The 24,023-nt window shown below is 36.2% G+C and overlaps 1 protein-coding gene across 1 annotated transcript in view; it reads left to right on the forward strand.

The window, feature by feature from the left end:
* The first annotated feature begins 3,678 nt into the window (after positions 1-3,678).
* The window catches only part of LOC149776803 (lactase/phlorizin hydrolase-like), an 85,532-nt gene continuing 65,187 nt past the window's right edge, over positions 3,679-24,023 (forward strand). Inside the window, exons 1-5 of the mRNA XM_089941501.1 lie at positions 3,679-3,944; positions 17,440-17,570; positions 18,910-19,170; positions 19,739-19,919; positions 21,556-21,795. Coding sequence (XP_089797627.1) covers positions 3,788-3,944; positions 17,440-17,570; positions 18,910-19,170; positions 19,739-19,919; positions 21,556-21,795 — 970 coding nt within the window. The 5' untranslated portion in view covers positions 3,679-3,787. The remainder of the gene's footprint in view (positions 3,945-17,439; positions 17,571-18,909; positions 19,171-19,738; positions 19,920-21,555; positions 21,796-24,023) is intronic.

A 24,023-nucleotide genomic window follows, 5' to 3' on the forward strand; every position in this document is an offset into this window, starting at 1 on the left:
ACCAGACGAAAAACTCTCTGGAGGAGTTTGAGAAACAAAGTCCATGGATAAATTTCTCCAAAACTGAGAGTCCAGTACAACCAAAAACAATAAGCCAAAGTTTGATTATGAACATAAGAACTAAAGGTCCTGGAAGCAAGGACCCTGATTATACTTAATTCTAGAGTTTGTAGCCTTTGCATAGTTTTTGTTTATAAAAGTGAAGTTTCATCGGCATTGAGTTTACAGTTTGGGATATAAAAGAATTAGAAATCAGTTTCCATTCAAAACAAAGTTCTTGAAGGAGAAAACAGTCGTGGAATGTTAAGTCATGTGAAAACTGTTGATGCAAAACAGCCAACGAAAATAAAGACAGTATCAACCAGTGGCATTGCAACTGGGTTTAAAAAGACACAATGAAGTAAATGAGAAAAGGAATTTTTACTCATGCCAGTTATAAAACTAGCGTTGTTTAAATGTGAATTGTCTGATAAGACATTTTCTTTGTTGTTCTTAAGTTTCAAGAAGTATGAAAAGCAAAACAGCTACATGTTGGGAGCAACGGTGTCTAAGTGGTAAGAGCGCCAGGCTCGCGAGCAAAATGGTGCAGGTTCCAACACTACCAACGTACCAGCCAGGAACAGCGAACGTGCTGGTCTTTGGAAATGCCACTTTACTCCAATTTCCGTGGCACTCAGTAACCTATCTGAGTTGCTATTCCAGAACATACCAATCCAAACCAAACCAATCCGCTATATATCACACTACACACTCATACCTCAATAAACCGAATACCTGTACAAACCCTTGTGGCTCAAAATTATTTTCGGTTTTGAAAGATTTTCGGTTTGCGGAGGTCTTTTCACAGCTGTCTTTCTTTCAAGCGCTTATGAGAGAGAGAGAGAGAGAGAGAGAGAGAGAGAGAGAGAGAGAGAGATTATAGCGCCTGTAATTGGAATGATGTGGCCCTAGATTGGTAAAAGCCATTATCACACAAGACCATTCAGCGCGACACATTTCAGGCATTGTGGAAACCATGGTTAATTGCATATTTGTTATTTTTACATTCGTTCTCGTAGATTAAAATCTCGATGTCTAAGTGGTAAGAGTGCCAGGCTCGCGAGCAAAATGGTGCAAGTTCCAACCCTACCAACGTACCAGCCAGGAACATCGAACGTGTTGGTCTTTGGGAATGGCACTTTACTCCGATTGCCGTGGCACTCAGTAACCTATCTGAGTTGCTATTCCAGCATGAACAGCGTTTGGTGGTGGCACATGGGGCGCCCTCCCCAGTCCCCGTTCTTGAGGGGACCCGCGCTTCAGGCCTAAGGTCGTCCTATGAGTTTGTCAAGATATATTCTCCAGTAAATTGGAAACTTCGTAACGCTGTTAACAGGTGGCAGCACAGATGCAGAAAGATGCAGCCATTTTCTCAACGCCACTAGCGGGCAACGGCTGTCCGATAACTTGGATCTAATTTTATGAATAATGAAAAAACTAAACTCGTTCGCCAAATCGCGAAAGTTGATCTACTCTAGACATAATCATTGTTTGCAGTAGCATACCAATCGAGATACTGATACTCTGGCCCCATCCGGTCATGGTCGGCCCTAGGCCCCGCGTACTCTTAACGCCGCCTCTGTATTCCAGAACATATCAATCCAAACCAAGCCAATCCGCTATATATCACATTACACACTCATACCTCAATAAACCGAAAACCTATGCAAATCGAAAGCCCTTGTGACTCAAAATTATTTTCGGTTTTGAAAGATTTTCGGTTTGCGGAGGTCTTTCCATATTTGTGATAAAAATGTCTTTCTTTCAGGCGCTTATGAGAGAGAGAGAGAGAGAGAGAGAGAATGTTTAATGATACCACATTTAGCTTGTCGTTCTAACATTTTGATATGTGAATGAAGACAAATAAAAGCCATAGCAACTTGTATAAATGCTTATAATGAATTTTCTCTTTTGTAAAACACTTGTGCGAATCTGGCTTTTACAATACGGTGTTGACGGTCTCCGTCAACAAGGCATCAAAGGCGAGGCCACCTGCTTGTTTAATAAAGCACTGATATTTAAGTTAAACAACAGCACACAAATTGTTCTATTGGTTATGAACCAGTGAACAACATAAATCACAATTAATTCGTAAGCGGATATAATTAATCTGTCTTAAATGGCTTATATTCAGGAACTTAGTGGATGCGTGAGGTTGCGGGTTTGAAACTCGTCCAAGTCATGTCAAAGATTTATAAAAATCGTATTAGCAGCCGCCTCGCTTGGCGCTCAGCATTCAGAGGTTATTGTTAGGACTGGTCGGCCTGGTTACAGGACAATGCAACTGTGTGGGACATGATGCCACATGTCTGCGGCATGATGCACCAGTGCTAGACATCACTATAAACTGCCCAACTGCCGACATCGTAGCGATATGACTGTAATTGTTAAAGCTACTTTAAAAATCCAAAAGATTTTATATTAGTATATTGTGAACTCTAATATAGGTCGGTGCGCGTATGAAATATTGTTTTAACTTCGTATGCCCGTGGGACATTTTATAAGTCTTTGTGACATACGTAAGCCCACTACAGTACTTGCTAACCGTAATTATCCTATGCCAGCGTGTATCAGGTTCTTATCCACTATATATATATATATATATATATATATATATATATATATGTCCAAGTTCGAAGTGGGTTTCGGTTTTATGAGGGTTTAAGTGTAAAATTTTAATTTGAGATAGAAGTTTATTTCGGTATTCGGCGTTGACGGGTTTCTGTGTACATGAGAAAAAGAATGATATTAAAGATGGAAAAAATCGATCTTGAGCGGATTCCAGTTTAGTGAAGTTTCAGTTTTGCTGAGATCCAATGTATATACCTACGCACACATCCACGCAAAGATAGAAGCCATTTAAACCGATAGAGAACGAAAGGACTGACATATTCATTCGATGTTAAAATTAAAGCTTAAACTTGTTTGTACTGACATTTGACAATGTGAGAAATTATTGAAGCAGAAGACCTTTTAGAAATATACTCCCAGCTCCTCCAATCCTTCCTTACAATATTATGAATATTATGTAAACTGAAATTTAACATGAAAACAATATTTGTTTTTACACATTACAACCGCAAAGTACCACACATTTTGCGATGTTTTAGTTGATATGCGGGAACCATTCCGAGATGTTGTCACGTACGGTTTAACCTTAACTACTCACACTTGGCTTCGATTTATAACTCTCGAACCGGTTATAGTTAAACAGATACGGATTTATTCGGTAAGTGTGACTCTCATGTCTGATAGGCGTGTTCCATTTAAAGTGTCTGATGATGGGCAGCCTTGGGTAGGTAGAAATGGCATGCTAATTGATATGTCTGTAGTTCCATTTAAAGTGCCTGATGATGGGTAGCTAGAAATGGCATGTCTATTAACATGTCTTAAAGGCGTGAGCTGTGTAATGTATCTGATGATGGGTAGCTGTGGATAGGTAGGCATCCTTAATCAACAGGTTTGTAAGTCGTGTTCGATTTAAAGTGTCTGATGATAGGTAGCCTTGGATAACTTAAAAATAGAGTGCTTATCAAATGGTCTGTAAGGCGTGTTCGATTTAAAGTGTCTGAATCCATGCTTAATCAAATTCAACCTTATACAGATATCTTGGACTCCTCCCACTCTACTAATAGAACATGTTTAAGTGATAAGGTCGTATTACAGTCTGATAGTAGAAGTCAACGTTCGATAAGTTCGCACACTTTTAACATATTAATTACTTCAGTATTACAAATATCGACATGATATGGGTGGAATCAATCCATTTTTCATAATATATGTGTTCAGACTTGCGGTTGTACTTGCTGCAGAAGATGGGTTTTACTATGGTCGGTTTCCAGACGATTTTGCTTGGGGTGTATCGACTTCTGCGTATCAGACTGAAGGTGCATGGAACGAGAACGGTACGTACTTAAGATTTTAAAACCAAAATAGAATCTTCTAAATGTCTTTCTTTACCCAGCCATAACAAGATCTTCTTTCATCGTTGTAGTCGTTATGCATTATCCATTCAGTAAACATTATCATCAAGAGCTACAGCAAACAAATGTACAACTAATACAATTATAAACAGAATAGAGTGAAGACAACAAGCTTTGTAAAATTTAACAAATAATTTATTTCCATAGAACACACAGTGAAAAATGTGAAAAAAGAACTTACGGCATTGGGAATTAAATCCAAAAATAATCCCAAGAATTAAATACACAAGTCTTAGTAATAAAATGTCATGAATGAAACTCAGTTCAAGTCCCGAACAGATCAAAAGTTGAAGGCGATGACGTGTCTGTTATAGCCTACGAAGTACAGTATCTTGTTGAATCACATAACTATTATTTCAGGTTTGAATTCAGTATAAATTCCAGTGAATGTCTCTATCCAAGAATTGTATCAGAGCACTTTTGTATTTCCAGAGAAAATAATCACTTGAATTCAATAATTTGAAGAAAATACAATTCAGCCCAAACTGGTCACAACATAATACATCTTACAGTGCTATATGTTAAAGCACGACTGGTACAATCCTCACAGTCACAAGTTAATATAGTTCTCTGCTTGACCTCAGGTCACAATTAGCATTTTCTAAATACAACCATTACCTAATGGAAAATAACCTTCTATAATGATCTAATGGGCTTTATTTATTTTCAACACAATAGTCTACAAAAATTCACTCAGGAATATCCAAAACCCTAACCCTGATCAACATATTTACTCCTTCTTTGTTTACCTGAATAATAATCCCTATAATAAGCTTATACACATAGAGAATAATGAAGCTATTATTTGATGTTTACATAAATGAAATAAATAAAAAGTCAATCAGGTCAAACAGAAATGAACTCAGTTTCGGACACGATCAAGTCCAGCAAACAATGTTACCTTACAATAACATGTAATGAAAATTTAAAACTAACAGACAAACAATTAAATTAAATATATTTAACTACACATTTATAAACTTTGTACCCATCTTCTGAGTAGCAATGCAAATATTTAGCGCTTAGCTTTTGTTTTCTTTGTCTATTCTAGAAATACCATGAAAATAATGTTCGTATACATTTGCTATCTGAATGATCTTGATTTAAAATTTGTAATGTAATCAAATTGCAGATATCAGACCATGACATTATTTGATATACGAAATTATGTTTGCTTTGTGTGTTGGTGATACCGTACTTCTTGTCGATAATCAAGACCTTCATTGCAAAGGTCAGTACTTTTATTAATTACTGCGATACTCAAAAAGTCATAGTTAATGTATACGAATATATGATAAAGATTACAATAAATGCCAATTTTCACATATCACTATATAAAATTAGCAAGGTATATCACCCCAATTACCTTGGAGGTCTTATCAGCAAAAGAGGAAGAATATTTTAATGCAATGAAGCAAACGGTATCCGAAGCAAAATCATTTGTATTATTGTCGAAAAACTGTATCAAGAATATTGACCTAGCGTTCTACCCGTTTATAAGTCGAGGTCCCATTGCAAGAAACATTAATCTCGATCTGTCGTTGTGTATTGGCCCATCATATCATGGTTTATGTTGTTTGTTGTACAGATTACTCCTAACAACTGCATAGACTCACATCTGCCTTCGCATTATTCAAGGACGAATCTGTCTTTGTGCAATTTGTAGTTGGACTCGACTTTATAAGCTTGTATAATTGGTACCAACTGATTACCAGCGAAAAGTATTTGATATCGCTATAGTAATAGCTGTATTGTATGGATGCGCAATTTGGGGTTTTGAGAGAGTTCATACAAATTTATTATGATTGACAGTGTAATGTGAGAAAAATACCTCCTTATTCAGTTTAAGGTGGAAAAGAAGACAAATCTATTTATAGTTCATTTGAAAACAAATGTCAAATATGTGTGTGAATTGATAAAGCAAAAAGGAGGCAAATGTGTATAATATACAATTTTATATGGATGATATGAGAAAGAACAACAATATGCACACACACACACACACACACACACACACACATAGACACACACATATATTGAGTAAAAAACCTTAACAGAGCTTTTAATATTTTTTTAGATAAAATATTTGTCTACATATTTTTCTTTAAAAGGGGACACTAACCTAATATTCTTAGTAATATCAAAACTTGAATTTGTATGTGAAGTGGGAATGTGCTCTTCACTTGCCAGCTCGATTTATATTATACTCATTTGAAATTCTCTCTCTTCTTTCTCTCTCTGCATTCGCATCTCTCTCTCTTCTTTCTCTCTTTGCATTCGCATCTCTCTCTCTCTCTTCTTTCTCTGTTTGAAACTGCAGTTATTTCTCTCTCTCTCTCTCCTCTTTTTCCAATTACAAGCGCATTTGTTTTTCTTCTTTCTGTAACTGCATTTGTTCTTTCTGTAACTGCATTTGTTCTTTTTGTAACTGCATTTGTCTTTCTTTCTCCCTTTTTGCCTTATCTAATTGCTTTTGCATTTGTTCTTTCTCTTTATGTAATAACATTTGTTCTTTCTCTTTCTCCAATTGCATTTGCTCGTTCTCATTCACCAATTACACCTGCATTTGTTTTTCGTCTTTATCTTTCTGAAGTTCCAGCTCCCTCAATTCCAATTCCATCTTGTAATTTAATTCTAATTCCTTTACTTTTATGTCAGAGTCTGATCCAGATTTACTGATCGAAACCAAAGCACTTTTATCCAAAACGTTATTTTCTACCAAATACTGGACCAAAATATTTTTTATTTCTTGCTTCGTCAAGGAAGCTCTTGCCTCAGAACGATTATATTTTCTGGCAAGTGGAAATGATTCTTTTTTTCTTTCTCAGAAGGTCTAAATATTCCTGGGAAGGATTTGAGAGAAAGATTTCTACTTTTGATGATATTGCCTGTTGATTTCACTAAATATTTCTAAAATGAAAAAAATAATACTTGGGATTTAGTTTGTTTTACAAACATGGGAATTCAAATTTCAGAAAGCAAAGTTTTCTGAAATAGTTTAGCCAAAATTCACATTTCCCGACGAGCCCCGAAATTTCTTTGTTTCGTTTAGGCTTTTTTAAACAGTAACAAGAAAAAAATGAAGGCAACAAGCTTTGCAAAAAGTTATCAAATAATTTATTTCCCTAGAAAAACAACGTAAAAATGAGAAAATGAACTGTCTGTTTTACGAATCAAACCCAAACAAATTCCAAGAATAATCCAAGAATTAAAAAATAGAAGTCTTAGTAATAAAATGTTCGAATCCCGATGATATCCAAAATAGAAGACGATGATGTATGCTGTGGTAAGTGTCGTACCGATGTGTCAACCGTTCTTTGTTGAATCACAGAAAATAATATTCCAGTGTTTGAATTTTTTTGTAAATTCATATTGCTGTCTTTGTCTGAGAATTAATTTAGAGCACAAGTATTCCAGGAGAAAAATAATCTCTTGGAATCCAAATAAGTTAAAGAAAACAAAGTAGTTAGCCCCCCAAAACTGGTCACAACATAATAATAATAATAATAACAATAATAATAATAATGAGGACTTTGTATAGCGCCTAATCTTTAGAAGCTCTAAGCGCTTTACAACATTAGACAACACCTATAAGATAAAAACATATAATAATATTATTACAAAAACAAACACCATGAAATTAGAAAAAAACATTAAAAAATAAAAAACATGCTGAGAATATTTCAGGTAGGAAACATTATTAGGTCTTTAAGTTTGTTCTTGCAGTCGAAACAAGTGAGTTTTGAGAGCCCTCTTGAATGTGATCACGGTGTCTTTGTGTCTAAGTTTAGTAGGCAATTCATTCCACGTGTCTGGGCCCTGGTATGCAAAAGAACGCTGTCCATATGACTTTGTTCTCATAGTGGGAATAATGAGTATACGATTGTCAGAAGAGGAGCGTAAGTATCTTGCTGGTATATACACATGGGTGAGGTCAGATAGGTATGTTGGACTAGAGTCCGACAGTGAAACATAGCACAGAGAACAAATAAATAAATAAATAAATAAATAAATAAATAAATAAATAAATAAAAAAATAAATAAATAAATAAATAAATAATTGTTTGCTTCAGCTCTTACTGATACTCTTACTGATTCTGAATCGGGTCAGGAACTAGGTCAGCATTAGATACAAAGTTTCTATTATTAGATTCTTACGAAAAAGAGTCAGGTCAAACTGAATTTCTGGAAAATGTCAAATCCAGTAAATAAAGTTACATTACAATAGCATGTAATGGACTTTAAAATATTAAATCTAACAAACAAACAATTAAATTAGATCAATATAAATTAAATCAAATATGTATATCGAATTGTGTGATAGATAGAATCAATGTTTGGGTTTGGACAGAGACAAAGAAATACAAGTCAAGGGGTTGCATTATAAGTGTCCCCACGAGGTAAGTGCATTATTTGTCATTAAATATTTGAGATACATGTTTGATTCACCTGGGGAACATTGGAGATGCTTCACAAATTTAGAATAAAGCATGTTTCACATAACACATTTCTGGCTGTTACTAAGTTTGTCGTAGTTGTTAAGAGAGTTGGGATGTTATGAAGTGTATAGGTCTATAGTCTATGTGCAAGAATAGGTGTTTCTGTCATAGTTCATTTCACACAGCATTGAGCATCCTATCCTCTCCGTACCAAAGTCAATTTTCAGGTCAGCGTCATTAAATGTAGCTAACAGTATATAATTTGTTTCAAACAAAGTATTTTAATGAGCTGACTTGAAAATGTACTGAGCTATGCCTGCATATAGGATAAAGTTGACCATGCTGTGTGGAACAAACTAGCATACAATACCGAAAAGCTCGACATCGCATGCGTGTGTGTCTTTTGTATCTCTCGAGAATGTATTGTCTGGTGTGTTGTCAAAGATTGATTGACATTAAGTTACTATGTTTTTGTTATGCATTTGTTGTTGTTGTTTGATTTTAGATCAACAACGTCAGGCACAGCAGAAGACAAGGTTTTTGTTAATTAAAAAAGTAGTTCTGAGCGCGTGGACACCTTTGACTGAGACGACTGGTCTGATATAACTAGACTGGTGTGTGTGTGTGTGTGAGAGAGAGAGAGAGAGAGAGAGAGAGAGAGAGAGAGAGAGAGAGAGCCGGGCGTTGTACAGAAGAGGCGACAAACGATAACAGACACACACACACACACATAAAGAAACAAAACATACAACGAACCAGAAGAAATACTTAATATACGATACTAAAACAGAACATAACACAACCCACACGCGGGTATTTCAATATATAGCAACAGGAAGACCCTAAGCATCCAGATACGGGTATGTCAGTTTATAGCAACAAGAAGACCCTAAGCATCCAGATACGGGTATGTTAATATATAGCAACAGGAAGACCCTAAGCATCCAGATACGGGTATGTCAATATATAGCAACAGGAAGACCCTAAGCATCCAGATACGGGTATGTCAATATATAGCGACAGGAAGACCCTAGGCATCCAGATACGAGTATTTCAGTAAATAGCAACAGGAAGACCCTAAGCATCCAGATACGGGTATTTCAATATATAGCAACAGGAAGACCCTAAGCATCCAGATACGGGTATGTCAATATATAGCAACAGGAAGACCCTAAGCATCCAGATACGGGTATGTCAATATATAGCAACAGGAAGACCCTAAGCATCCAGATACGGGTATGTCAATATATAGCAACAGGAAGACCCTAAGCCTCCAGATACGGGTATGTCAATATATAGCAACAGGAAGACCCTAAGCATCCAGATACGGGTATGTCAATATATAGCAACAGGAAGACCCTAAGCATCCAGATACGGGTATGTCAATATATAGCGACAGGAAGACCCTAAGCATCCAGATACCACAATTTTCGCGAATTACATTCTTCATAATAGGAGCTGACACCATGAAAATTGTGTAGTTACTCCAGAGACGGACGATACGACGAGCGCCTAGGGCATTTATTAAGTGTATGGCGCTCGACGTCTCGTCCCATTCATGCGCCTTTTGCACTGATGGATCACTCACTCACGCGCTCACTCACTCCTGACAAACACGTTCCTGGGTCACACACACACACACACACACACACACACACACACATACACACACACACACACACAGAGAACGGAAAAAGTGCTATGATATAACTCACATCGAGTGAGAATATTATCTGTAGACTTTGTTAAACAAACTTGAATTTTGAGGATTATTTACTTTATCTACCTTTATCTACCTGACAACCAATGTCTTGTTTACTCTTAATTTTGTACTTCGGACCATTTACCAATACGGAATATGGATAAACATTAGTAGGGAGTAACGTTTGTGCACCGTATGGATTAGAAATGATAGCAACGTTTGTGCATCGAATGGATTAGAAATGAGCGTGTGTGTGTGTGTGTGTGTGTGTGATTTTGCTTTTTAACGTAGCTTTAACAATTTGTCAGTCATATCGCTACGATGTCTGCAGTGTGGCAGTTTATAGTTATGTCTAGCACTGGGGCATAATGTCTCATACATGTAGCATGATGTCACACCCAGTGACATTATCCTTACACCAGGCCGACCAGTCCTAACACTAACTTCTTAATGCTGAGCGCCAGTCGAGGCAGCTGTTAGTACTTTTTTTGTAAATTTTTGATATGACTCGACCGGGGATCGAACCCACGATCTCCCGCATCCGAGGCGGATGCTCTAACCACTAGGCCACCGGAGCGGTTCATTAGAAATGACCTGGGAGATGCGTTGTACTATATATTTAACCGCAGTTATATCAAAAACAGCAAAGAGAACGAACTCTGAGAAAGCAGTACTGTAGTAGACCAAATGTTTTAAATTTCAATGCTTCGTTTAAATACCATAGACATGAATTCATGAATCAATGTTAATATTTTAGCTTTTTCTTATGGCAAAATTGAATTTTGTGGAACAGCTATACCTGTTAATTCAATGATCCTAAAATGTTTCTAAGCTAAGCATTACTTAATATGAATTAGTATAACTTTCGAATAATGCGACAATAAATGATGTATCAGTAAAAATAGTACGTTATAATACTTGGCTTCTAAGATAAATATGTAATACAGGACAAGGTTCGTAACTCGAAACATTGCAGTTGCACATAACGCCCCTTATTTATTATTGGTGTTTGTGTCTTGGTGGCTTTATTTTCATTTTCATATCTTCATAAGTTAGAGACAAGGATGATAAGAGACCCAAAATGTCAAAACTTTATGATTTTCGTCGTGTCAGACATTGTTACGTTGCCCAGGTCATCAACATTTTCAAGACTACAGCTTTAAATGATACATTGTCACCGCAAAAGTAAAGACGTCAGCTTATAATTCTGTAAATATGTATTATGTTTCTTAAGTCCGATGCCAGTAACTTGAATCTGAATGAAAAATTCCAACTCTCTCAATTTATATAAACCTTCGCACTAAATGATCCCTTTTGGTCATAAGAGAGCAAAACACGGGCGCAATAAATTGGAAAACTTCGAATTGACCAAAATGTACGGAACTGGCCGATGTCATTATCCTTAGTAGATTGCAACCAATCAACCGTTGTCTCGACACTATCTGCTTTATAAAAAGATTTCAACGGCATACATGTACGAATATAAGGAAGATTTCTTGTCCTTATCTCTCCCTGTTACAATGTATTGTTAAGTAAGATAGAAATAAAAGGGACAGGTTGTTACATGAAATATCATGCACACAATCTATATACCAATTCGCTAAAATCATCAAGGTGGTGAAATCGGCCGAGACACAACATATCCTTTACAAATGTAAGCTGGTAACATGTTTCTTGTGAAATTAAGTACATGCATCCATATATATATATATATATATATATATATATATATATATATATATATATATATATATATATATGATGCCATCCTACCTCTGTCATGATAATATATTTGTCTTGAAAATGAGATTCAATTGTGGCAACATTAACATTGTCTGACGAGATGAAAAATCAAAAAGATTTTGACATTCTCTGTCTCTTATCTTCTAAGAGGTCAGACTCATAAAGATATGTATTTGCTTATTGAAATGGAATCTTTCTCCACATCAAAATGATACCTAAATTACTGAACAGTGTCATTGTAAATGCAAAAACAAACAAACAAACGAAGATCCATGTGGTAAAGTGCAAAGATAGTATCTTTATAATATTTTGGTCGATTTAGTATGAAACTAACACCGGGCTGCAGTTTAGCCCCCCAACCCTCTAAAAAAAAAAACCACAAAAAAACGAAGTCTTTTTCTTTACAAAATGTTCTAGACTGACAACAAGTAAGGTGATTGGGCACAGGATATTTATAACTGACGCACTCTAGCTGTTAAGTGATTGCGGATTGAAAATGCACTCAGACTGACTCTCATGCTTCTATTTTCATCGACTCAGCCCAGTAACGAGTGGCCAAATTTTACCTGGTCAGGAAGACTGAACGGCTGTTTTTTTTTAAAGCCATGGAATAATTCTCAAACTTCTTTCCAATAAAATATTATTTAACACAAAATGCATTTTTGTTACTTGAAAAATCGTTTGATTGGTCTATTAGTTTGCGAATGATTTAGGATGTTCAGGGTTAAAAAAGTAAACAAACAAACAACAACAATGACAAAACAGTACAAGACAGTACAAACCCCCCCCCCCACCAAGAAAACACCTCCATAAAAAACACTCGCACGAGATTACACTCACTACTGCAGATAAGTGACTACAGTCGAATTCTCACATTCATGTACTAGAATGTATAGCTTATTTCAGCCACATCAGTTTAATTTGACGGCAGCTGATAATACACGAAATGGTTTGAAGTTTTGTTTACAGTTTCCACGGAATGAACAAATAGCTTTTAAGATTAATTTATTTTCCCATAAACCCATGCATGGAAGTGTGTATGCTCATATAAATGTACAATACCACTGCCTCAGAATAGGTCACCATGGCTTACATTTTAAGCAGCGATAGCAAGATGGATTTATCGTTAGCTTTTGTTAAATTTGCACGAATGCGACACTATCGTATTACATGCATTTATCGTTTTATGAAGTTAGATCAATGTTCTAGATAGTGAACTCATGCCCTATAAAGTTGTATAAAAAGAACAAACCTTAAGCCATCATATCAACCATAATATGACATATAAACTAGATTACTGACACCGACATTTGTTACACAATGCTCACTTTAGTCTGCTTATGTTTGATGCCACCCTTATCGAAATTCCTATACTGTATACCAGATAATGGAACCTGTCCTCGTCCTGATTTCAGTTTGTCACGGGTGTGCATGCGGTCACTACATCTTATGTGCATGGTTACTATGGAGTAAGCAAATCGGTTAATCTATTTCTGTGGGTATACGTCGACCAAATCACACTGTTGTCTAATACGTTTACACCTGTAGGAGAAAAAAAAAACTAAACATGGTTTAAGTGTATGTGTCAGAACAGGGACGCTCGCAGAAATATCTTGGAGATGGGGAGCAAACATGTAGTGGTCAGCTATTAAGCTTTTCGGATGTAGACCAAACATATTTAGACGTAAAACAGGGGGTGGGTGGAAAGCGCCCGCTATATGCGGGCTAGGTCACATATATCGACACCAGCTAAGACTGTTAAAATGATATAGCCAACAAGGTTGACAGTTTCTGCAACTAAATAAAATAAATTAAATTAAATAACTGTAACATTGTTCATAATTTTGGTTGACTAAAATTGTCATGCAGCGGAGTTCTTTGTATTAAAAGTCATCTGAACGATGCGACCAATTTCCTAAGTGAAAATAATTTTAAAATTAGGATTTTTACGTCAGTTATTCTTCTTAAATTCTAAAACTGCACATCAGTTAAGAATACAAAATACAAATATAGTTGAAGGGTTAAAAGAGACCAGTGAGAAAAAAAAAACTTCCTGTCAATGTAATCATGTGTTTGGTCATAGTCCATGCATAGAATGCAATGAGGTTAAAAGCCAGCGGATGACCATTCAGTTCTACTCGTTTGATTGGCCAGTTCTTGTTGTTGCTTTTCTTTTGTTATGCGCAAAAGGTTTCTTGATTTAAAGCCATATTTGTTCATCAGCTTGTGGTATTCTTCGGAACAAAATAAATTCATGTATAAAAACTCATAACCGATCCAGTGTTTACCAGCTCTCTCTGTCATTCTTTAGGGTTGACACCTGGAGAGCTCCAAAATGAGGAAGACATATATGTTCCCTTAATAAATTAACATGAAAAAGTATTTCATTTTATGATTCAGTATGGAAAGGTTCTTTATACGTAAGTAGAAGGCGGTAATCATATCGGCCTTGTCGTTACTGTCTAAACAGAATTCATACCTGGTATTGCGAATGGATCATATACACAAATCATGGATTAGCGTGATCACAATGTACTCAAGTACTGCCTGGCTATGTACGCAATAGCTAGGCCTTCACTTGGTGTTAGACGAGTGGAATTTACTTTTTTCCTTTATATTTTATTACTTTCTTGAAACACGGACGCCAAGGGGCAAAAGCGGATGTAAACTCTTCTCTATTTCTCGTCTGAAAGTTCATTTCCTTTCTTACTGATAAATTATATTTACCCAATTCTTTTCCGTCAACTCGGAGTAATTAAAGTCAAGTCGGTGTAATATTTTGCTGAATGTAAACGTGCCTTCCATAATATGAGGGTACAACAGCAGCGGATAGGATAGAGTTGCCTACCTAGAAATAGATTTTGATATGGTAGTCCAGCATTGCCTGAAAAAAAAAATTTGTCCAACGGAGTGGTATTCAGATTGAGTACCGTGCAAAATTTTGAGTTTGGAAAAGATTCCTTGGAACACATTTGCACCGTGCTTTGTTACAGTAGATGCTTCTCGTCACTTCTGCACTTAGAAAGGTCGGGTCAGTATCTCATACGAAGCAAATATATTTATGTTATCTGAACGATGTTTATATTTGACTTTTCTTTATAAACATGCAAAAAGGGATGATTATATTGCCTAAAAAAGGCTAATCTAAAGGTCAAGGTCTCTGAAACTTTACATGTAACTCCACTATGTGACAATTGTTAGAGCAAAATTCGATGTGTTTATTTACTCAGAGTATGCATAATAACAATAAACATGCGCTAGAATAAAACGATGCTCAAATTTTAAGTGACAAGTGACTACGTTTGTGCGTGTGTACATTTTTAGGTGGCTTCCCGAAACCCCGGAATACCCTTCTCCAATCCGTCCCTGGTATAAATAAGACTACACTGAAAGTTTTAAGAAAGTATTTAAGAGATCTAAAAGTAAAATAAAATAGAGTCCCCTTTGGGGTTGAGACTAAGGCCATATGGTCCGCCTGGCTTTCCCTCCTTCTGATTGGGCCTGTACCAGATAACCACGAATGTTAAAGACAGCGGGCAAGCCTACACTGAGGCAACCTGGAGTGGTAAATGGCTACGACGGAGGGTAAACAAACGCTGGTTTGAACTCGAAGTATCACGAAGTATGCAAATGATAACGATGGAGGGTATACAACCACCCGTGGGAACTGGTAGTATCATGTAGTGGAAAATGAAAATGGCAGAGAGTACAAGATACAATTCACGTCAGAGTCATGCACCTCTGGATGATAGTTGAGAGTTTGTCCTTGATGATTTGAGAGAATCGGTATATAGATTGTATGCATGATATTTCATATAACAACTGCCCCTTCTATTTCTATCTAGCTTCACAAATACATTGTAACAGGGAGAGATAAGGACGAGGAATCTTCCTTATACTCGTACACTTGACATGCTTCAAGAATGCAAATAATACATAGTTAAAGAAAACAATACTCCACGGAGGGGGGTTCATTTAAAATAACTCCTTTATTGTAAACATATTTTAGCACTCTATCCTCTCTATGATAGACACGCGCTACTCGTGAAATTACAGTTACTGCCACTCTGAATGTTCGCTGACTACCATCCGAGATATCACCCACTTAGTTGTCTAAAGATTTCAGTCAACTTGTAGTTTGTATGACAGTTTCCTTGATTCGCGATCCATATTTTATATTCCAATGAAAGATGGAATTGTCTTAATAAAAGTGAAATTGAAAATGTGTCGTCTTTGTAAATGGCGATAAAGTTCGATTCACTGATCATTAAATGACATTAAGAAAGAATATCTTGTATATATACAGGTGTTGAGCACGTGATGCGATGCGTTTCTGTCAAACGTAATATCATTACTAGATGACGCAATTGAAAAGTTGACTTAATTGACAGTGATAACGGAATACATAGGACGGCATCCTTCAGATTTAAATGCTACAATGCTTAAGCCGTTCTGTCAACAGACTCCATATTGTAACAACGCTAAGCCGCTTCGTCAACAGACTCCATATTGTAACAACTCTGAAGCCGCTTTGTCAACAGACTCCATATTGTAAGAACTCTTACGCCTCCCTGTCAACAGACTCCATATTGTAACAACGCTTAAGCCGCTCTGTCAACATACTCCATGTTGTAACAACTCTTAGGCCTCCCTGTCAACAGACTCAATATGGTAACAACGTTTAAGCTGCTCTCTCAACAGACTCCATATTGCAACAGCGTTTAAGTCGCTCTGTCAGCAGATACCATATTGTAGGAATTGTTAAGTCGCTCTCTCAACAGGTTCCATATTGTAACAACGCTAAAGCAACTTTGTCAACAGATACCATATCGTACCAATGCTGAAGTCGTTCTCAATAGACTCCATTTCCTATCTATCTATCTATCTATCTATCTATCTATCTATCTATCTAATCCTGATGCACTACATTTTAATCATATTATTGAAATGTGTCGTAGAAATAAGCCCATTGATACTAAACAAGTTGTATTTTGTCCTTTAAAAATCCTTTCCGCGTTTAGCTGAATGTTATGGCTGTAATAAGAAGAACCCAATAGTATTTTGCAATGATTGAGTACAAAATATCATGTTGACGTGTTGATCAACATGCCACTTTTTGGATGATAAGCCATTATAACAAATTCCTTTTGGGATGAAACTTGTGTATCCACAAATATCTCTAAGACCTGGTTACGCTAGTAATGTCGAGAACTTTAGTAGTGATGTTAGTGGTTGAAGTACAATAACAGTGAGTACAGAAAAAGTAGTTGTTGCGATTGACCTTGCTTTGTGCGCCCCCTCTCCCTTCCTACCATTATGATTATGCTGTCTACACATAGTGCGATTTTGAAAGAGTTTTGGTTGATTACAATACAAATAACTGAATGTTAAGGCTATATGCCTTTTTGCATTTACCTTTGTTTTGCACGCTTATTCAACACTATACTGCCAGGATTATGCCGCTATATATATATATATATATATATATATATATATATGCTTTTCAAAATCTCTTTTTTAAATATCTTCCCAGGAAAAGGACCAAGTATTTGGGACACATATGTCCATACTCCAGGTCACGTGTTCTTGAACCAGACGGGGGATGTGACATGTGACAGTTACCATAGATACCAAGATGATATAGAGTGCCTAAAATTTCTAAAGGTAAATTGAATTATGTTGCTGATACGGTGCAGTACACATATTAAAGATACAATATCCTACTCTTAAGATCAAATTCACTGGCCAATGGTCATCCTTTTTGCGCTAGACCTTATCTCTTAAACATCATTCTGTATTCAGATCTCCGATCTAAATAACCACTGCATATATACCGGTCTAAGTCTGATATGTTTATTTCTAGAAGGCAGTTATATGATACGAATTCAGTTAAATTGCAGATGACATATAGACTTGTATTTCCTTTAACGTTAAACTGAAAAGTGATTATTGTCGAGCCATTACAAGTTAGAACAGGTCCAGTTTTGATAACTATGAATAACTGCACAAATTTCAGACAATGGAATTTACATCAACTGCATCTTGGATATTTAGACAATCTGTTTCGATATGCTACAGGCCAATATAGAAAATAGTTACCTGATAGACCAGTACCTGTTTTCCAGCTTGCTCTTTTGTTTTAGACGTTCGTTATTTGTAGTGTGGTTATTGTCTGGTACAGCGAAAGTTCCGTAATAACCATCGATTCTACTTTCTTTATTATCGTAATCTCAGCATGCCTCTTTTTACTTGAATTTCAACGGCCACTTATATTTCATTGACCAACGTCTACTTTTGTATCCACTATCAAGCTCAGATAAGACAATTAGCTGAGACAAATAGATGCTACTTTAACACATTTTGCGCGCTACATCATGTTCGTAAAACATTTCTTATTGAACAATTAATGTCCAGCGGAGACCTTGTATCCAATGTGCTTTTCAAGATGACGTCGTTCTATTCGAAACATTGTGTTGCGAAATGAGTTGCGTATTCATGACACTGAAGTAGTAGCTATGATTTCTTTAGATGCTTAACCAGTTGTTGCGATTGCTTGACATCAATCCTCTACCAAAATAAACCCCAAAGTATTCCGTATGTTCGCGACGTAGGATGGTGAGATTCTGTAAAGCCGCCGGAGATGTTCAGATCAAAAATATTTAAGACAAAAAAAACTTTCGCAGGACAACATCAGCCTATTTATGACATCTGCGATAAGGACACCAAACAAGACGGGGTACCTGAATTTACAAAAAATTACTCGCTTGCAGCCAGATCCTGTAAATATGAGAGAAGCATCTTCCTATTTTAGATATTTCATTTATAAGGAGTTCATAAAAATTACAAAGAATCTGCAAATAAAAATCATACAAATCTTGCTACAAACACAGCTTTGACTGTTTTGATTACCTGCTTTGCTAGAAATACTACAGTTTCCCCACGATTCGGCACTTATCATATTGAGATTCAAATAGTAATTACAAATCTTGTATAACACATGCAGGTGAAGCAGTATCGGTTTTCCATCAGCTGGTCCAGACTGTTTCCTGACGGTACTAACAAAACTTTGAACCATGATGGGGTGAATTACTACAACCGTCTTATCAATGGCCTGTTGAACGCAAGCATTGAACCTTGGGTCACTCTGTATCACTGGGATCTACCCCAAGCTCTACAGGACCGAGGAGGCGGATGGCTCCACCCAGATATAGAACATGATTTCTGTAATTATGCTGCAGAGTGCTTCAAGCTGTTCGGGGACAGGGTGTGTAAATTATGTTTTTCTTGTTTATTTTATAACACACAATCTCACCCCCCTCCCGAGTTTTCGCAACTTGCCGAAAAGTTTACAATAATTCTTTTTCATTGTTTCGTTATGTTTACATAAAACAGATCTATCTAATTTCACATTAGAAAAGGTTGAAATCAATGAATGGATATGATTGTATTCATCAAGAGAGAGGTGACAATCTTTAATCAATACCGATCGGAGGCATTAAAGACTTCGTTTTACTGCAGTTTTCAATGAACAATCACTGTAGAACCTTTGGTCTAGACAAGCTATTCCACAAAGTGTCTCATTTGCAAAATGCGCAGAATTGTGACGTTTAGAATGTATATAACATTTTTACAGACAAAGACCTGTTTTAAAGAAAACGAAAACAAGAAGAAGAAAAACCTCACTGTCTCAACTTTTCTTGATTTCACAGCATGTGATTACTTATACATGTAATTGGATTTCAAAATGAAAATATAAGAGATAAATAGTTTTTAGATATTAATATCTCACATCAAAGATTCAGGAAATAATACTCTAGACTCTTAATTTGTAGGTAAAGCACTGGATCACCTTCAACCAGCCATTTACAGTGGCTCATGGGGGTTATGGAGAAGGTTCTGTTGCCCCTGGGCACGTTAGCCTCGGAAATGACGAATATACTGCTGGATATCACATAATCAAAGCACACGCATGTGCATACCATAAGTACAAAAACAATACCGTCAATGAAAAAGGTAGTGTTTCAGATTTATGCTCATAATTCATAAATGTTTACTGAAAACTCAGCACGACGCTATTTGTAATTTTAATGTTTTAGATAAAATAGCATTTATTCTGTAAGATGACAAATTAATGAGACACATAACCATTTCCATTTTTTTAAAAATTAGTTAATAAAATATTTAATAATTATTCAACCTAAATGAAAATGCACATTGAAATTAGTAGTACCCAGATAAATCTGTCTCATAAAATTCCAATAATTTATTCAATTTGTTGGAAATAACTGTCATGAAAATGCTGTCACTGGCATTCCAATGCCAAGTCCCGACTGGCGATTCTTACAATGTCCCGCCAGAAACAACTCAATCGCTATCAGCCGGACCTCTGACTGAGACTTTCCTAGTTATTCAACTGGTGAAAACTTCTTTGATTCAATATTTAACAACTGCACAATAGCTGTAAATCACATATATGGGTTAACTGTCCCAATGCGTCGAATAACTAGTGTTACTAACAGTAATAGCAATGAAAATGTGCGACTGTTACAAACACCATCAGTCATAAAACTGGCATTCATGCGTATATCATTTGTTCAAAGAAAACAGAAATGAAACTCGGTTTATGACTTAAAATAAAGTTTGTATCAGAAAGGTTACAATGTTGAGCAATTTTTTCTGTTAAGTGTTGGAATTTTATGTAATTTTCTGAAATTTGATGGGCATATAACAAAAAGTCATTAGCATAGTAATTCGATCCTGATTGCTAGATGACGTCTTGTTGTCAATATCATTCAATCCTGGTTTCGTAACGATCTGGATTATTTGATGCTGACAACTGGACGTCTTCTAGCAATTAAGATCGCATTACTGTGATCAGTAGCGTCACTGGCATGGTGCGGTGGGTGGGTGGGTGGGGGCGAGGACCGCATCGGGTGACACCAAAATGACTGTGTATAAAATTTTTGAAATTTTGTGCAGGAAGGAGGTCTATGGGGGTGACACCATGAGTTACCTCACTGGGTGACACCAACCCTAGTGACGCCACTGACTGTGATATACTCTCAAATATCCATGAATATGTATATATATTAAAACCAGGGTGTTAGTTAATATGTTATAGCCGACAACACACCTGCTTGTACATTTACATGTTTTGGGTTGGTGGTGTGACGTGAAAGTACACATGCGCTAAGACCTTGTTTATCTTTTGTATTACTGCAAATTCCTTTCATCATCGGCGGTAAGGTTTTGTACATGAAGGACATTTGCATCAGTTAAATGAACTTTGTATTTCATGCATTCTTAGGGTATATCGCTACAAACAAATGTAAAGCATTAAAAACCGAAGCAGTACAACTAAACAATATGCGTAACCACTTTCTCACAAATAAACTTATATGTATAGCAGTGAAGTCAGTATATCCAAAACTACTGGTATTTCCTTAAATTTTATCTCGAGGAAATTGTAATAAAGTAGTATAGTGATTATTGTAGCATTAATATTACATCACACATACCTTTATGAAGAATATGTTCGAGAATGTATTTGATTCGTTGGAGAAAAAAACCACCTTTTGATTCAAAGTATTTTCCAATAAAAAAAAAATTATTAATAAAGAACCGTAACTTTAATGTTGACCTTCTCCAGGAAAGATTGGCATTTCCATTGAATCCTATTGGTATGAGGCTAAGAATCCGGATGGTGCAGGGGTAAAAGATGCTATCGAACGAGCTTTCCAGTTCCGCCTAGGATGGTTTGCGAATCCCATTTTTGTGTCCGGAGATTATCCAGAGGTTATGAAACAACAAATAGAGCAGAAATCCAAGCAGCAGGGTGTACCAAACAGATTGCCACAGTTCACAAAAGAAGATATAGCATTCATCAAAGGTTACCGTTTGGCAATATTTTGTGCTTTTATATGGTATCAAATATATTACAATGCTTCTGGAATAATTATTTCATGATTTCCTTTACCGTAACACCTTAAAATGCAACTAACGGTTAGCTTATACACGTTCACATTTCAGCATATTTTGACATAGGGAAAAGAAAAAATTAGGAAACCATTGTTTCTTGGCGTGATCTTTGTGAATATGCCAATATTTAAAAGAATCTCATTAATTGTGAAACTTGTCAGTGTTCTGAATTTTGTTTTTCTACTGCTTCATTACTGCTTGTATGTTATAAGAAAAAATATTAGGGTCACCAAAAAGGGTTGAATTTCGTCGATATTCTCCATCCTCTGTTATTAAATCGAGTAGCATTGAGTTTTACAGCCGGTATTATCCTGTGTTGCTAAATCCAGTAGCATTGAGTTTTACAGCCCGTATTATCCTGTGTTACTAAATCGAGCAGCATTGAGTTTTACAGCCCGTATTATCCTGTGTTGCTAAATCGAGTAGCATTGAGTTTTTCAGCCCGTGTTATCCTGTGTTGCTAAATCGAGTAGCATTGAGTTTTACAGCCCGTATTATCCTGTGTTGCTAAATCGAGTAGCATTGAGTTTTACAGCCCGTATTATCGGTGCTTGTTTTAGGCATGGATAGATTTGATAATTGAAGCAAGGAGAACGTGGAATGTTCGAAGAAAAAAACTATAGTAGCATACATGTGTGATAACTATATTTTATTTCGAGAACAGCAGATTTTGATTATTGGACCTCACATATGATGTGACGACGTCTCGATTGGATACTGTTAGCAAAAATAATAAAATATACCATAATCAGCATCAACTGCAGCGACTCGGTTCTTTGGAAAAGTTTTTATATATCGATCCATTACCGACCTACCAACGTTGTATGGCGTCTCTACTGTAAAATTACACTTCTGTAGATTTTTCACACGACTCAGGTACGAGGGCTATTTAATTTGTTCTGGATATCAGTGCGTTGTACAACACGGTTCTTTATTAGTGAGCGGTGCGGTACGTCAGTGCATCCTCTCAGAGTACACCTTATGTACCTCTAAATACCATATCAATCATGCAGATGCGCCTTCGGGTTGTTCGGTTGTAACTGATGCCAGCTCTGGAAGAATAATTATGACCAGTGACTCTTGGAGAGTTAGGTGCAGGTACAGGTATCTGGACAATCAGGTCTTTTCCGTAAAAGAAACAATGTAAAATTCTCTTGATTATCCAAACTATTTTTGATCCGGCACGTTTTATGTGATCCAAATTGTAGCCTATTAGTCTCTCTCGAGTCGGTTTTAAAGAAAAGTAAATCCACATTTTATCACCTGTGACAATTTGGTTCAAGTTTAAGTAGTCACTGTTTGTATACTTGGCGACTAAGCTGATTGGTGATTTGAACTCGGGCCTGTTTTTCATCAGATGTAAAATAAAATAACATCGGTTCCCAACTTGCACAAATATTTTTGAGCATGAAATGATTCCTCGATGTATTAAAATGCTGACTATATAATTCCCGTGATAATATAAATATCTTCCACTGTTTATCGAGCACCTTCAAGAATTATTTCCTACAGAGAAATCACTCTCCGTTCACAGATTGCAGACAACAGTCATTCGGAACCTGGGTCATCTGGAATGGATTTGCAACCATTTTTAAAACGCTGAAACCACCTTACAGTTAGAAAATGTGACAGAAAATTGCATCTGTAAACTTTATCCTAGTATTACGACTGTATGGTTTTCAACTAAGTAAGAAAAAGAGCGAACACCAACAAGTTTTGTAAAGTTCAACAACCAATTTTTTTCCTAAGAATACAAGGTGAAAATAAAAAAGAACTTACATTATTGTAAATTGAATCAGAAATAGTCCTTACAGTTCTATAACAAATCCAAGTGTATGAAGTTCCAGTTAAATTCGAGTGGTATTCCGAAATAAATACTGAATGTGTTGATGTGCCTTTAGTCTCCACTGTGATCTAGTGCCAATGGTGAATTTTTAAGTCTTTTGATGTATCACAATAATACAATCCAAAATGTCCTTGTCTTAAATCACTACAATATCAAATTAATATTTTAGTCGAAGAACATTATTAAGAATAGTGTTATGTACTTTGTAATTCCACTCAGTAAGAATTGGAATAAATAAATCGACCCAAATTAAAAACTGAACACAGCAATAAGACTGATTCGGATTTAGTTGT

Source organism: Sinohyriopsis cumingii, chromosome 18, assembly GCF_028554795.1.
Source record: "Sinohyriopsis cumingii isolate HCF-2022 chromosome 18, ASM2855479v2, whole genome shotgun sequence".
Lineage (NCBI taxonomy): Eukaryota > Metazoa > Mollusca > Bivalvia > Unionida > Unionidae > Sinohyriopsis > Sinohyriopsis cumingii.